At 42.2% G+C, this 17,374-nt stretch overlaps 1 protein-coding gene across 1 annotated transcript in view; it reads left to right on the top strand.

Moving 5' to 3' along the window:
• The first annotated feature begins 3,837 nt into the window (after nt 1-3,837).
• FBXO7 (F-box protein 7) overlaps nt 3,838-17,374 on the top strand; it is a 46,177-nt gene continuing 32,640 nt past the window's right edge. Inside the window, exons 1-4 of the mRNA XM_042781970.1 lie at nt 3,838-3,959; nt 7,255-7,549; nt 13,028-13,255; nt 14,539-14,680. Of these exons, the coding sequence (XP_042637904.1) occupies nt 3,838-3,959; nt 7,255-7,549; nt 13,028-13,255; nt 14,539-14,680 (787 nt within the window). The remainder of the gene's footprint in view (nt 3,960-7,254; nt 7,550-13,027; nt 13,256-14,538; nt 14,681-17,374) is intronic.

Here is a 17,374-nt window from a genome sequence, read left to right as displayed (position 1 = left end):
AAGGCAGCTACTGAGCTGCTCCAGCAGATTCCACCATGGAGTTGACTACCAATTTCACTATGGGGAATAACTACATTCAGCTGCCCAGCCACTCAAAATCAGGCCCAGCTAAGTTGACACATAACCTTAACTACGACAGTGTCAATCCACCTCATTGAGGCTCTCTCCTTTACAAAGCATGATATCCTTCTGACAGCATGACAAAAATACAAGGGACTAAGTCTGGCCATTCTCACTTCTAAGGAGCATTCTGACCATACTTCTTCCAAGACAAATTTGTTCATTCTTTTCACAGTCCGTGGTATTTTCAGTATTATTCTTTGCCAACACCACAATTCAAATGCATCAATTCTTCTACAGTCTTCCTTATTCATTGTCTAGCTTTCACATGCATATATGGCTATTGAAAATACCATGATTTGAGTCATGTACACCTTAGTCTTCAAAGTGCTATCTTTGTTCTTTAACTTTTTAAAGAGGTCTTTGGCAGCAGATTTGTGCAGTGCAATACACCATTTGATTTCTTGACTCCTGCTTCCATGGGGGCTCAAGTATAGCAGGGATTGTGGGGCTGGCACGGGATCGGGCAGTGTTTCGTTCTGCTGTGCATGGGGTCACTATGAGTCGGAAACGACTCGACGGCACTTAACAACAACAACAACAACAGCTTCCATGGGTGTTGACTGTGGATCCAAGTAAAATGAAATCTTTGGCAACTTCTAACTTTCCTCCATTTATCATGCTGTTGCTTATTGGTCCAGTTGTGAGGATTTTTGTTGTCTTTATGTTGAAGTATAATTCATACTGAAGGCTGAAGTCTTTGATTTTCACCAGTAAGTGCTTCAGGTCATCTTCATTTTCAGCAAGCAAGGTTGTGTCATCTGCATATCATAGGTTGTTCTGTGTCTTCCTCCAATCCTGATGCCATGTTCTTCTTCATACAATCCAGCTTCTTGGATTATTTGCTGAGCATACAGATTGAGTAAGTATGCTGACATGATACAATCCTGATGTACACCTTTCCTGATTTTAAACCATGCAGTATCTCCTTGTTCTGTGCAAACAACAACCTCTTGATCTGTGGATAGGTTCCTCATGAGCACAGTTAAGTGTCTAGGAATTCCCTGTCTTTGCACTGTTATCTCTAATTTGTTATGATCCACATAAACAAAAAACATAAAACAAACAAATAAAAAAACCTCACTGCCATCATTTTGGATCCGACTCACAGCGACCCCTCCTTGGGTTTCTGAGGTGGTATTATTACAGAAGTAGATTGCCCAACCTTCCTTCCGAGGAGTGGGACTATGCATAGTCAAAACACAGGTAAACATCTTTCTAGTATTCTTTACTTTCAGCCAAGATCTATCTGTCATCAGCAAATGAGGATATACCTCATTCCACAGCCTCTTCTAAAACCAACTTGAGTTCTGGCAGTTCCCTGTTGATGTACTGCTACAACTATTTTTGAATTATTTTCAGCAAAGTTTTACTTCTGTATGATATTAATGATATTGCTCAATATCCACATTCTGTTGGATCATGTTTCTTTGGAATGGGCTCAAATAGGATTCTCTTCCATTTGGTTGGCCAGGTAGCTGTCTTCCAAATGTCTTGGCATGAATGAGTGAGGGCTTCCAGAGCTGCATCTGTTTGTTGAAACATCTCAATGGGTATTCCATCAATTCATGGAGCCCTGTTTTTCATCAATGCCTTCAGCGCAGCTTGGACTTTTCTTCAATACCATCAATTCTTAATCATATACTCCCTCCTGAAATGGATGAACACTGACCAATTCTTTTTGATATAGTTACTCTGTGTATTCTTTCCATCTTATTTTGATGCTTCCTGCCTGGTTCAATATCTTGCCCATAGAATCCTTCAATATTGCAATTCAAAGCTTGAATTTTTTTCCAGTTTTTTCATCTTGAGAAATGCCGAGCATGTTCTTCCCTTTTGGTTTCCTAATTCCAGGTGTTTGCACATTTCAATACTTTACGTTGTCTTCTCCAGCCATTCTTTGACATCTTCTCTTCAGCTCTTTTACTTATCTCTTCCTTTTGCTTTAGCCACTCTCCATTAACATGCAAGTTTCAGAGCTTCTTCTGACATCCATTTTGGACTTTTCTCTCTTTTTAATTACCTTGTACTTTCTTCATGTATGATGTCTTTGGTGTCATCTGACAACTTTACTGGTCAAGTCATTAGTGTTCAAAGCATCAAATCTATTCTTGAGATGGTCTCTAAATCCAGGTGGGATATATTCAAGGTCCTATTTTTGTTCTTGTGGGCTTGTTTTAACTTTCTTCAGCTTCAACTTAAACTTGTATAAGAGCAGTTGATGGTCTGTTTTACAGTTGGCCCCTGGCTTTGTTCTGACTAATGATATTGAGGTTCTCTATTGCCTCTTTCCACAGATATTGATTTGATTCCTGTGTATTCCATCGGGTAAGGTCCATGTGAAAGTTGCTGTTTATTGTTGAGAAAAGGTATTTGCAATGAATAGGTGGTTGGTCTTGCAAAATTCTATCACACAATCTCCAGTGTCATTTCTCTCACCATGGCCATATTTTCCAACTACCAGTGTTTCTTGTTTCCAACTTTCACATTCTAATCACCAGCAATTACCAATGCATAGATTGATGTTTGGTCAATTTCAGACTGGAAAAGTAAAAATCTTCAAATTTCTTTATCTTCTGCTCCTGTGGTTAGTGCATAAATTTGAATGATCAATTTACTGTTTTTTTTTTTGTTAGGTATATGAATATTATCCTATGCTTGCAAGGAAGCTATGTTCATCATAGTTCATCATATTGAACTTCTTACAGCTTTCTGAATATGACCTTTCCCCATATTTGTATACACTGTTCTTTCTATTGCCTGATCTTATTTTTGTTAAACTTGGAAAATTCCTAGTTATACTTTGAAATGCAAATTAAATATCACTTCATAATTTGCACAAATTCCTGCTGTTGCACTTATTACTTGCACTATAAATTGCTACTTACATAAAAAAATATTTATTTATGGTATAATATGTACAGGGAGCTCTAGTAGCATAGTGTCTAAGGCATTTGACTGCTAACCAGAAGACTGTCGGTTCAAACCCACCAGCCACTCCTCAGAAGGAAGACTGGGCAATCTACTTTCTTAGTGATACCGCCTTGGAAACCCAAGGAGGGGTCGCTATGAGTCCGAGCCGATGCCACCGTAGTGAGTTGAACAGTATGTACAGGGATAAAAAAGAACATTTCAAGATCTAGCCTGAAGTACATTGCTGTCAGCAATATGATAATATCCATCCTAGAACTGGGAGTTGAAGAAGAAACCAGAGTTTGTCACAAAGGAAATGGGGTAAGAACTAGGTCCACATGAGCCGCGGGGAGTGGTGAATGGTCCGCAGCATCCCTTTCAGCAATAACGTTCTCCCAGGGACATCTGGAAGGAGAAAAGCAACAACAGCAGAAAAGGCTGGACACACTAATGTACCGCAACGATCGGCGCCTGCGCATCGCCAGCTTGGACCTAGGTTACCCGGCAGCCCGGAAACCGCGCGCTCCCTCCCAGGTAGCTCCGTCGTGCGCCGAGTCATCGATCGGAAGTCCCCTAGTGTCTGGGCTCGGCTCTGGCCACCAGCCGCCCGCTGGGTCTAGGGGGCGCCCTTATAGGAGGGGCGGAACGCCCAGATTCCTCAGAGTAGCAGGCTGGGCGGCCATCGTGGCGGCACCGATAGTTACCGCCCCGGGGTCTTCACTTGAGGCGGGAGCTGCTCGGGCCTGCCATAGTCACTGTCGCCGCCGCTAGCTCCAGGCCCCTAGGCACACGCCCGCCGCCGCCATGAAGCTAAGGGTCAGGCTTCAGAAGCGGACCTGGCCTCTGGAGATGCTGGAAACGGAGCCGACTCTGGGGCAGCTGCGCGCGCATCTGGGCCAGGTCCTGTTGCCCACCTGGGGGTACAGGTATGCGGGGGCGGCCGAGGGTGAGCCTCGGCCGCGGAGCGAGGGGTGTACCGTGGTAGAAGTGATGGTGTAACTCGGGTGTTTGCGTGCGACTGCGCTCTTGGGACCCTGGGTTTCCGTGTGTAAGCGCCGTGAGTTTTGGGGTCGCCTGTGCGACCTGCTGGCGCTAGCAACACTTAGAGCTCTGCTGGGGGGCGGGGACGCCCCAGGGCTGTCACGTGAACGCTCGGCGCTTCGGTGGCGTCGCTGTTCGGAAGCGCTCCTGGAACTGTGACTCGCGCGGGCTCGGAGCCAGTGCCCGGGTGGCGCGTCGGGTAGTGAGCGAAACGCTAGGGTTGTTTTTGCCGGAGTCTGGGCTGTAGCGAGAAATGGCCCAGCCTCCCGGAGGATCCGATCTCCTCCAGGGTAAGTAACGGACTGAGATCTGAGACCATCGAGAGGAGAGAACGCACGAGTCGCAGGATTTTTAAATTAAAATTTGGAAATAATGAGCTTGGATTGGGTTAAACCTTTCTAGAACCCAGGGGTTTAAGTTCACTTTCTGCATCTGTTCGAGTAGTTGTGAAAAAGTTTGGAAAGTAGTAGAAGTTACAAACCTGCCCTCCATCCGAAGCCACCTGTACCTTGTACCGCTGCTGTTAAAGCTGCAGAAATGTAAAGACAAGTTGAATGTCAGTGCCGGGTTTCGTGGTGACAATTTGACTTAGCCCGCTGTAAAGTTATATGAAGTACAACGTGTGAAAATGTTTCATGTCATTTTTTCCCAGGCAAGATGTTTGTGTTTTGTTAAAACTTTTGGGCCTTATAGTGACCGAACTTGCAGTTTTAGGACAGTGAAGTTGAGAGGTAATGGATCCAATTCTGTTAATAATTCATGGGGCTGCTGCTCACGCTGTGTTGTCTCCATAGAAGGTATTTTCTGGGGACAGTCACCAGGGTTTAGGGGACAAAATTAGGCTGATTATTTTCAAATATCGAGCTGGTGAACTTGGAATTTGAGCTAAGACGAAATAAAGAAGTTCTCTGGGGGCTTTTTAGGGGCATTCAAGAGAGAACCTTGTTAATTGAAGTGGTTCCATTTATAAAAGTTTTAGAAGTTTCCAGTTTATTTTTAGGGTGCTCAGTAAAGCGAGGCCATGCTATGATCTTCTGCCTCTTTCCTTTCTTAAAGTTAAAAAAGATCAAAAGGAAGATTAAAAGTAAGCTTATTTTCCTCCAATTTTTTAAAAATAAGGAATCAACATAACTCCTTTTAAGTATTGTTTTAAGTGACACGCCTAAGCGTTTTGCTTATTGCCATCATTACCTCATCATTAATTTTCAAAATTAACTTCTTTTTCAAGGGGTTTTCATATAAATGTATATATATATATTAGTATTGTTTATTAATTGTTGTTGTTATGTGCTGTCAAGTCAGACCTGACTCATAGTGACCCCTCGTTGGGTTTCCAAGGCAGTATCACTATGGAAGTACATTGCCCCATCTTCCTTCCGAGGAGTGGCTGGTGGAGTTGAACCGCTAGCCTTCTGGTTAGCAGTCAAATGCCATAGGCACTACGCTACCAGCTCTTGAAAGCACGTGAAACCCATAATAACTCTTGTTTGCCAAGAGCTTGAATTAGTTTCTCTTTCAGGTTCATTTTCACAGCTGAGGCTGATTGACAGGAAGGAATTTAAGCTGCGGTTTATGAAAGTAAAGTCATTCTTTTGACAATATGTTCATTTTATAGTAAATGGGCAATTTAAAAATGGGTGCCCATGACATTGTTATTTTTTAGTGTCTTTACTGAGCAAGTAGATTTGGGATTGTCATAAAAAAAAAAATACTTTGAACAAACCTGGAGTTTTTAGAGTTTCATTTTCTGATGAAGTTGAAATTGAAGTTCTGAAAACAGAACCGTTTTAAACCTTCCTCCTAGAAAATGACTTATTATTTTAGAAATGGCTCTTGACTTTTTTTACAGGGTGAGGAGAGGCTGACATTTTTATGAAACAGTGGTTTACCTTTTCTACAAACAGATACTGGAGCACACATCCACATTGTACTAGATACTGTTACAGAATAGGCTTTTTCTGTGACTAATCATCGGTAACGCATAGAGTTCACTTGAGATGCACTTCTTTTTTCCGCCACAGTTGAGATGGTGTTTTTATGGGCAGCTGGAAGATTTTCAACATTTTATCAAAACGTTTTGAAAACAAGCCGAGCCACTTGTTTTCTAAGAAGCAGGAGTAGTTTCTATTCCAGTAATTCCTCTACCAAAGACTTTTTGATTGGTAAGAAAATGTATGTACAGATGAAAGAAAAGTGAATTATTTTGAGCACTTTTAAAAATGCAGCATTATAAGAAAGAATATACATTGTAAGAAAGAAGATTTTCAGAGGACTTTATCTTTTAATTTGCCAGATGCTGGAGATACTGTGTTGAACTTGAAATAGAAGATCCTGATCTTATGAAATTCACGTTTTAGTGGTAGGATAGACAAGACAGGCAATGCACAGATGAATGTGGTATTTTCAAATAGTGATATTACAATAAAATAAAACAGGATGGGATAGAGGGTGATAGAGGCAGAGTGGAAGGCATCCCTGAAGCAGGGACACTTGAACTGACACCTTAATGGTGAGAAGAAGCCAGTCATTTCATGATCTGGAGGAGCATGTGCAAAGGTCCAGAGGCTGCAAGGAGGTTGCGCTGCTGTGTGAGTAGGGAATAAAGAGTGACAGGATGGATGCACAAGACGAGGTGGAAGTGGGTAGGCAGCAGATCGTAAGGGGCTGTGAAGAGGCCATGTTAGATTCTATTCCAAGTTCAGTTAGAGGCCATTGGGAGTTTTAGGCAGAGAAATTACATGGAATGAGTTATACTCTAAAAAGACCCTATTTCCTTGGATCTAAGTTGCCATCAATCATAAGGCACACAGTTTTATGAAACACTTAGGAGAGGAAAATGCTGGCAGTTAAAGTGCCATGTCATGGATTTTCATAAGTATTCCAATTTCCAAGATATTAAAATGTAAAAAAGTATGTATCTTAAAATTGATTGAAACATGAATTAATGATAGAAAATATATACCCTATTCCCTGGGCTAGAGTTTTAGTCATTAGAAATCTATGAGCTAGGTGTTTGATCTTAACAATTACTTTTGATACTTTTCTCAAAACTTTTACCTCTTGTTTTATTTTGTTGCTTAGTTCTTCTAGGGCCATACATACCTTAAATGCATTCCAAATGTATCGTTGAGGTAATGGTGACAGGTAGCTCTTACTATCCTTATCCATCTTTCTTGGCAGTTCTGACACCCGGTTTGCAATTACATTGAACAACAAGGATGCCCTCACTGGAGATGAAGAGACCTTGGCTTCCTATGGGATTGTTTCTGGGGACTTGATATGTTTGATTCTTGAAGATGCCATTCCAGCACCTAACTTACCTTCATCCACAGATTCAGAGCCTTCCTCACTCCAGCATAATGACCAACCCTCTTTGGCCACCAGCTCCAACCAGCCCAGCATACAAGGCGGACAACCAAGTGATTCCTTGCAAGGACAGGCAGCCGAATCTGATGTCGGGAATGATGACACAATGGTGGGTATTAAAGACCAAGACACGAAATAGGGTGGTTGATAAATCATACCACACCACCTGCATTGAATTCTGTATAGTCAGGATAATTGTCTGTAGATTATATATTATAATCATTAGGACATCCCCTCCACCTCTCCCACAAATGCCTTAGCAATTTTGGAGTCCCTGGTTTTTGCCCATTTATTTTGTTCTGACACTCAGTCCTTCAGATAAATCATCCCTTGGCTTCTGTTGGTGCCTCAAGCACATGATTCCCACCTTTGCTTCTTTGGTCTGTTCCAAACCTGTTGTTGGCAAGTTGATTCAGACTCATGGCGACTCCTTGTGTTACAGAGTAGAACTGTGCTATATAGGATTTTCTTGGCTGTGGTCTTTACAGAAGCAAACTGCTAGGCCTTTCTTCTAGGTGGGTTGGCACCCAGCCAAGGTGTATATTAGTAGCCAAGTGCTTTACTGTTTGCATCACTCAGAGACCTTATTAAGGTTGTATCAAACCAAAACCCACTGCCTTCAAGTCGAATTGGACTCATAGCAGCAGACACTGGAAGACTGTAGGACAGAGTGGAATTGCCCCATAGGTTTTCCAAGGTTATAAATCTTTACAGAAGCAGATTGCCACATCTTTCTTCCCGGGAGTGGCAACCAGTGATCTTTTGGTTAGCAGATGGGTGTTTTAACCACTGCACCACCAGAGCTCCCATTAAGGGTATATGTAGTCCAGTTATTTCCAAATGGATTGCAGGACATTTATAGCTGGCTTCTGTTGTTTTGCTTTATTGTCACCTGAAACTCTCTGTGTCCAACATATATTTGGAAATAGATAGGTTGATGTTCTCGTCTTCTCAAGCCAGCCATCCTGCTCTGTCTGCCAGTGGCTCTGCTGTTTTCCTGAGCTCTAAACCTGGGAGTGATTTTTGACTCTTTCCTCATATTCAGCCCATGAAGCAGCCAGGTCAGTTTTTCCTTTTCTTTCTAGGCTTCCAGTGTCTGTTCTCCAGCCTACTTTCTAGGCTGATCTTCCTACATTTTTTTTTTTTTTTTTGATTATGTTGTTCTCTTGTTCTTTAGTAACTTTATCTCATAGATATTCCCATGCTTATAACTTTTGAATTGAAAAAGGCATAGTATCTTTAGCTCAGCCCTTTCATTTTATAGAGGAGAAAAACGTCTCTCAGCCTCTGCCTAGTTTTCAAAGCCCATCTTCCTTCAGAGGAGCGGCTCGTGGGTTTGAACCGTCAGCTTTCTGGTTAGCAGTCAGATGCCTTAGGCACTGCACCACCAGAGCTCCTTAGTTTTCAAGGCTTTCTGAAAACTTGCTCCACCCAGTCTCTTCTGTTATCTTTTGCTCTTCCCTCCTGTAACTGTCGTCTCCAGTTAGACCAGACTCCTTATCATTTTCCCTCCATCACCCTCAGCCCTGTGCTCACATGCACATGTGCATACCCAGCCTACTGACTGCTTTTAAGCCTTTGCCTTTGCTGTCCCCCAGCCTGGGATTCACTATCTTTCCTCCCTCTCCGATCTGTACTTCTCCCTGTCTTCCAAGGCCCTTGCCAGCCGTAGCCCCATAATTTTCTTTAATTATTTTGTATTGATTACCTTTATTGCCTTGTAAGCACCTCACTAGTATTTATTATCCTGCCTTTTAATTAGGTATATGATCGCTTTTGTGACTTAATTTTATAATGCTAATACATAAGCCATCTTGTTAATTGTTTTGTGTGTATATACTTATCACCTCAACTTAAATTTTTGTGGACCTTAAATATTTATGAATATAAATATTCATGGTGCCTATGAAGGTATTAAGCATAGACAGGTATTAAACATACTTTTTGACAGATTGGTAAATTGTGAAAAATCACCTATATCCAGATACATGGATTTAATTGTAGTAATAATATCCAGAGAGGTTTAAGCCAGTTGGAAAACTTTTATAGGACTCAAAGTATTTCTGTATTTACCTATTTTTAAAAGAAGTGATTATGTGTGTATGTTTCTGTCTCGTAGAGATAATCTGGGCACGAGTAAGACTCTTTAAGTTATATTTCTGAATCTGTTTAAATGATAAATTCATTGATAGGTGATTTCTAGTAGAGGGGCTCATTCTCTTTCCTTCTGTGTACTGTTAAAATTGTCCAATAAAATGGCACTTTTCAGAGTATATGTGAGTTACTTTACTAGTTTCCTTTTGCAGACTTTTGAGAAATTAATGGTGCTTCAAGTTAGTCATTTCCTTTCTTAAAAGCATGGTTTGTACACTAAGACTTGTATGTTGTTGTTAGGTGCCGTCGAGTCAGCTCTCACTCATAGTGACCCTGTGTACAACAGAATGAAACACTGCCTGGTCCTGTGCCAGCCTCACAATCCTTGGTATACCTGAGCTTGTCATTGCAGCCACTGTGTCAGTCTATCTCATTGAGGGCCTTCCTCTTTTTGGTTGACCCTCTACGTTACCAAGCATGATATTCTTCTCCAGGGAATGGTCCCTTCTGATAACATGACCAAAGTAGGTCAGGTGAAGTCTGGCCATTCTCACTTCCAAGGAGCATTCCAGCTGCACTTCGTCCAGGACAGATTTGTTAGTTCTTTTGGCAGTCCATGGTACTTTCAGTATTCTTTGCCAACAGAAGTATCAACTCTTCTGCAGTCTTCTTTATTCATTGTCCAGCTCTCACATGCATGTGAGGCTATTGAAAATACCATGGCTTGGGTCAGGTGCACCTTAGTCTTCCAAGAAACATCTTTACTCTTCAGCATTTAAAGAGGTCTTTTGCAGCAGATTTTCCCAGTGCAATATGTCGTTTGATATCTTGATTGTGACTTCCATTGGTGTTGATTGAGGAACCAAGTGACATGAAATCTTCGACAACTTCAGTGTTGTCAAGACTTGTATTAAAAAGAAAAAAAAAAAACCACACTGCTGTTGAGTTGGATCTGACTCATAGCAACCCCTCCTTGGGTTTCCGTGGTAGTATCACTGCGAAAGTAGATTGCCCAACCTTCCTTCCGAGGAGTGGCTGGTGGGTTTGAACCACCAACCTTCTGGTTAGCAGTCAGATAGATGCTTTAGGCACTATGCCACTAGAGCTCCTAAGACTTGTATAGGTGCTGGAAAATCTTAGTGTGGAAACAGCTTGAAATCTCAAAAATAAGATACTATATACTTGAAATAGTAGGGTCAGCTAATTAAATGTAGAGTGGAACATTGGAGAAGGAAAATAGATGGATAAAACTTGAAACAAGGGGAAAATTTTACTTTCATGATTAAGTATAAATTAAGTTTCCTATTAGTTGTATTTGTTGAATCTTTAATGAGAATATGGTTAACATAGTATCAGACCTAACAATAGCTCTAAGTGGCATTTTCGTCACTTGTTTCAGTTATTTACAAAACGATCTCTTCAGAGAGATGATGCTCACCATTTTGTAAAGTTTTGCCACAAATATTCTCTCCCACACAGCTACCATTAGATAGTTAACTGCACAGAGTTAGGCCTAATAGTTAAAGAAGTAAGAGCCTGTGCACTTGATAATTTAGCTAGGCCTTAAGTCTTTCTTAGTGCAGTGCTCTCTATCTGCAGCATAAGACGCACTGCCGTGGAGTTGGATCCAACTCACAGCGACCCCTCCTTGGGCTTCTGAGGCGGTATCACGATGGAAGTAGATTGCCCAGTCTTCCTTCTGAGGAGTGGCTGGTGGATTTGAACCGCCAGCCTTCTGGTTACCAGTCAGATGCCTTAGGCACTATGCCATCAGAGCCCTGAGTCTGAAGACCTGGGTTCATTTCAGATTTTTGTTAGCTGGTAACCTTGGTTACGTTATTTCATCTTTTCAGACTCTCAGTTATATCCTTTGTACAAAGGGGGCATCATTTGTCTTGGTTGTTTCAGAGGATTATTGTAAGGAACAAATGAGAAAATACTTTGGAAATAAAAACGTTATGAAATTGGTTAGATACCACCTCTCAATGTTTGTTCAACAGGCATTTATTGAGTAGCTGTTATATGCCAGGTACAAACATGGGTTACATGGAGTCTTACACTTTCTAAGCTTGTGGTCAGGGTGGGATGCAGATGTGTAATCAGAAAATTGCAATACCCTGTACCCCGTCACCATTGAGTCAATTCCTGAGTCATAGTGACTGTAGAGGAGCTCTGGTAGCATAGTGCCTAAGGCACTTGACTGCTAACCAGAAGGCTGGCGGTTCAAACCCACCAGCCACTCCTCGGAAGGAAGGTTGGGCATTCCTACTTCTGTAGTGATACTGCCTTGGAAACCCAAGGAGGGGTTGCTATGAGTCGGGGTCGACTCAATGGCAAATAACAACAACAACAACAACAACAGTGACCGTATAAGACAGAGTAGAACTGCCCTGTGTGGTTCCCGAGGCTGTAATCTTTATGAAAGCTGACTGCCACATCTTTCTCTTATGGAGCAGTCTGGTGGGTTCAAACCACTGACCTTTTGGTTAGCAGCTAAGCTCTTAACCACTGTGCCACCAGGGCTCCTTGAAAATAGCAACGGATTGTGATAAAATGCGATGATACAGGCCTTTGCATGGCAGAGTGTTAGGATGAGTGACCTCTGTTGAAGAGGGGAGGAATACTGGAGTGAGGAGGGTCTGGCAGAAGGTGTACTTGACGGAGATTCAGAGATCAGGTCATGCAGGGCCTTGTGTGCCGAGGAGTTCAGGGGTTTGGACTTTATTTTGTAGGCCTTCATTTCTCAGTGTTCACTATGAAAACCTTGTTTCATGAGATTGTAAGTAAGTGTTACAGGGTGCTGAGCACTGAGGAAGAAAAGTAGTATTTATTAGCTAAATATGTACTTTTAAAAATATATATATATATTTTGCAAATATGGAAGATGAGGTTAGCTGGCTGTAGTGTATAGCATTTTCCAAACTTACTTGGTTATGAACTCTTTTTTTCCTAAGACCATCTAGGGCCACATTCCAGGGCACAATTTAGGGAAACACTGCTGTCTGCCTGGGAAAGTACTAGTGGGTCTTAAACAGGGACAAAGGATGTGATTGGATTCTTCATTGTCAGCAACCCTGGCAGCTGTGGGTGGGCTGTACATGAAGACGAGAAAGTGGAGGCGGGGATGCTTGCAGGGAGGGGATCAGTGATCAAATCTGAAGCAAGGCCATGCCAGTGGAGGGGAGGAGGCAGGATCTAGAGCTGCTTAGTAGAGAGATTTGATAGAACTTGGAAGACTTAGGAGTTTGGGGTGGAGTTTAGTAGGGTGAGCAGTCTTGGATGATTCCCGGGTTTTTGGCACCTTCAGTTAACTGGATTCAAGAGCTAAGGAGTGCAGGACGGAGGGAGGAGCAGATGGCAGACTCGTTTATTTAGGAGCCTGATGATGTGCTGTGGCTTAGAGCACTCATCACAGTTCACTTAGGATATAAAATACACTGTATAAAAAGAGACATCTGCTTAATGAATCCTTTGTTTTCCTTCTCCTTCTCAGCCAGAGCCTAGTGAGGACGTTGAAGCGGAGTCAGTACAAGATGCCGTGGACATGGAGGAGGGCACAGGCTTCTGTCCCTCAGAACCGATGCTCTGCAGTGAGACAGTTGAGGGACAGGTGCCCCATTCATTAGAGACCCTGTATCATGCAGCTGACTGTTCCAATGCCAATGATGCCTTGATTGTATTGATCCATCTTCTCATGTTGGAGTCAGGCTACATACCTCAGGTAAGTTCAACAAACAAAAAGCAAACACATTAGAGTGACTTTCCCATTGTGAAAGGGGGTATGTGGATAAATTGCATTAGGGTGTTGGGTGTCCTAGGTGTTTTGATTAAATGTGGTTGGGCGGGGAATGTAAAGTGTCTAACACAGTGACAGGCAAATGTAGGCGCTCAGTAAATGCCCCCTTCCCTTTTTTTCTTCATGATTCCCTTTGCCAGTTTTTAGTTAGTGTTATAAAGGTGATGACAGCTATGTTAAGAAAGATGAAAGATGATGTTGACAAGATGTGCTTAATGGGTGTGAATTGGGCAGACAGCTGGCTCACTGCTTTATTTTGTGTGTCAATGGCTCCATATTAGACTATATTATCTTCCGCTAACAGCACTATTAATGTTTTGACATGTTACTAAGGGAATTGTTCGGTTAGAAAGAGGGACATTGCTCTCATGCTGTCATTGCTTACCTTCCTTCTTTCATCTGGGGATCTTTTTAAAAATGCAGATTCGGATTTCCTAAGTCTGGGGTGGAGCCCGAGGTTCTACAGGTTCCCCCAGGATACCAGTGCTGCTGATCCGTGGGCCATGCTATGAGTAACAGAGATGGGGAGTGGTTTACTCTGTACACATTGAATCCCTGCAGCGGGCATGCATTGAGCCAGAAATTGGTGCCTGAAGATGTTAGAATAGTCCTTGGCCCCAGGGAGTCCATAAGAGGGGAGAGAGACAAATAAAAAGATAATTATAATATGTTGTGATAAGTAATGTAAGGGAAGTATGTAACAATGGAAACTTGAGCAGACTGTTAAGGGATGAAAGATGGAATGACAAATGAGTTTTTTTTTTTAAAGGGCTTCACAAAGGAAGTGCTGTTTGAGCTAGGATCTTGAATAATGACTATGGCTTTGCTCGGCAGAAAATACAGTCTTTAAAAAGAGAAATTAGTCCCTATTTCATGATGTTATTTTATCTCTTGAACAAAAATTTTGATAGAAAAATGTTAAGATTATATTGTTGTTGTGTGCCGTCGAGTCGGCCCCGACTCATAGCGACCCCTCCTTGGGTTTCCGAGGCAGTATCACTACGGAAGTAGGATTGCCCAACCTTCCTTCCGAGGAGTGGCTGGTGATTATATTACCCTCCGTTAATAACACTATTAATGTTTTGACATATTACTAAGGTAACTGTACGGAACGCTTATTTCCAAACCAGTTTAGGGGCCTATTGAATTGTTAATCTTTTAGAGAGTAAGACCTTTCTTCACTGTTTTCCTTTCCTTTCATTTGCCAGGGGACAGAAGCCAAAGCGGCATCCATGCCAGAGAAGTGGAAGTCGGGGGGTGTGTACAAGCTGCAGTACACGCACCCCCTCTGTAATGGCGGCACTGCTGCTCTCACCTGTGTGCCTTTGGGAACCCTCATCATCGTAAACGGTGATTGGATAGCAAAGTCCTGGTCATTGGTTCATGGATACTTACATGCTCCTCTCCAAATGTTCTAGAGCCACTTCAGTGAATGGCTATCGTGATGTAGTGATGAGTCTTTCTCAGCTGTGATGTGTAGAGTACTGATAACAGAGCCTGAAAGATTATAGAATGTAGGCTTGATGTGTGGACCGGCAGCACACTTTTTGGGTATCTTAACCTTGTAATTTTTTTGCTCCTTTTTTTTTTTTTAATAGTGAAAGGTGTTATGGATACAAACAATAGAAGCTTACATTGGGAATAAAGTTGTGATCATAGTAGTGAGATGAGTCTTACACATGAGCTTTTTCTTTTTTTAAGCCTGTGGATGACTTTTTTTTTTAAACGAAGGTCTTGAGCTGAGAGATGGTGAGATTGAGTTGGGGTCGTCTTTCATCCAGTTTGGCTTCTCTGTGAACTGTTATGTGCAGAAATACTTCTAAAGGTTCTGTGGCCCTAGCATGTTTATATTTTGTCCTCTCCCCAACCCCTAAGCAAGTCCCTTGGAGTAGAGCTCTTTTATCTTCCTCTCCTCTTTGCTTATTAGGACATGTCATAGCAATACCTTCCATCTTTGCATTTTGTTTCAGCTCAGATGCCACCCAGAGGCCTGTACCAGCTACTGTACCAGTGGTCTGTGGAACAATCTCATAATCAGCCTGGAGATGGTTCACAGGACTTGGTCCTTTCCATCTTGTTTGTTTTGTGAGGTTTATCCTTTTAGCTAGACAAGGTAGTGTGGCAAGATTGGAAGGGCTGCATTTTTTTTTCTCCCAACTTTTTATTGTGACTTGGGTGAAAGTTTACAGAGCAAATTCGTTTTCCATTTAACAGTTCATACACTTTTTATCTCATGACATTGATTACAATCCGCACAATGTAACAGCTCTCTTCCCACTTCTTCCCTGTGGTTACCTTTTCCTTGTATCCTTCTTTCCTATGCATTCCTGCCTTCAAGCTTTCTCACTGTGCAAATGTTGCCCTTCTTATTTCCCATGGTTGATTGTTTGAAGGAGTGCACCTCCCTGGTGTGACTGTTCACCTCTTAGGCCTGCCTTTTGTGTGGCTGAAGGTTTAAGCCACCGGAGTGAGTGAAGCTCCAGGCCTGAAGGGTGACTAGGGGCCATAGTCTCAGGCGTTTCACCAATCCCTATTAGACTAGCAAGTTGGTCTTTTTGTTTGTTTGTTTGTTTGTTTGTTTTAAATGATTTTGAGTTTTGGTCCACATTTTTCTCCCACTCTATACAGGATCTCCAAGTTTTATCCTTTCAGAGTGGTTGGCGGTGGTGGCCGGATACCATCTACTTCTCGTCTCAGTGTCACACAGGCTGCGGTTTCTGTGGCCCACTAGTCCCTTGGACAGATTTCATTTTTTTCATTCTTCTTTGTTTGGATGAGGAGACACCAATATTTGCATCGTAGATGGCCGCTCATAAGCTTTTAAGACCCTAGTTGCTATACTCACCAAAGTAGAATATAGAGCGGTGTTTTTTTGTGAGCTTTATGTCTCCTGTGACCATGGCCCTGAGCCCTCAGGCCCAGCAGCTCACTCCCTCAAGGTGTTTGGTTGTGGCTAAGAAGCTATATAGCTACCCCCTGTTCACTCTTTTTATATATATGGACCTTTTTATAAGACATACAAATATGTATGTAAAAGTATCATCTGCCAACCTGTATATGGCCATGGGTATATTTCCATTCACCTGCCCATACCTGATCTTGCCTGTCTATGTGTCACCTGTAGATTAATCTTTGTTATTACTGATAATGCAGTATTATGTATGTAATCGTATTTACCTGTGTTGTGTGTACCTCTTGTGCACCTTTCCATGTCTTCCTTTTCCTTAGTGATAACTGTGCTAGTCACCTGCTTTTGGTGCCTTTCCCTTCAACCAAATCAATAAGTGCCTCTTACCTAGCTAACAATTTTCCCTCCCCTCCTCTCCCATTCCTGGTAACCAACAAAGCTTCCTTCCATGTGCAAACCTTTCCTTGGCTTTCTATAATAGGGGACTCATATAATATTTATCCCTATTTTATTGCCTTACTTCACTCAGCGTAGTGTCCTCCAGATTCATCCATGTTATGAGGTGTTTCACGAGCTCTTCATTATTCTTTAATGTTGTGTAGTAGTCTTTTGTGTGCAGGTACACAAAAATAGTTTGGTTATCCATCAGTCTTTTGATGAGTACTTAGGTTGTTTTCATCTTGCTGCTATTGTGAATAGTGGTGCGATGAACATGGGTATGCACTTACCTGTTCATGTCCTGGTTCTCACTTTAGAATATATACCTAGTAGTGGGATTGCTGGATCAAATGGTATTTCTATTTCTGACTTTTTAAAGAAAGTGCCATACTGTTTTCCACAGTGGTCATACCATTTTATAGTCCCACCAACAGTGTTTGAGAGTTCCAATCTCCACACCCCTGCCATCATTTGTTGTTTTTGGTCTTGTTGAACTTTGCTATTATTGCTGGGATGAGATGAAGCTTGTTGTTTGAATTGCATTTCTCTAATGAATGGGAGCTCTGGTAGCATAGTGGCTAAGTCACTTGACTGCTAACCAGAAGGCTGGCGGTTCAAATCCACCAGCCACTCCTCGGAAGGAAGGTTGGGCAATCCTACTTCCGTAGTGTTACTGCCTCGGAAACCCAAGGAGGGGT

Source organism: Orycteropus afer, unplaced genomic scaffold, assembly GCF_000298275.1.
Source record: "Orycteropus afer afer isolate SDZICR_OR568_19922 unplaced genomic scaffold, OryAfe1.0 scaffold00209, whole genome shotgun sequence".
Lineage (NCBI taxonomy): Eukaryota > Metazoa > Chordata > Mammalia > Tubulidentata > Orycteropodidae > Orycteropus > Orycteropus afer.
This window is presented reverse-complemented; position numbering and strand designations above follow the sequence as displayed.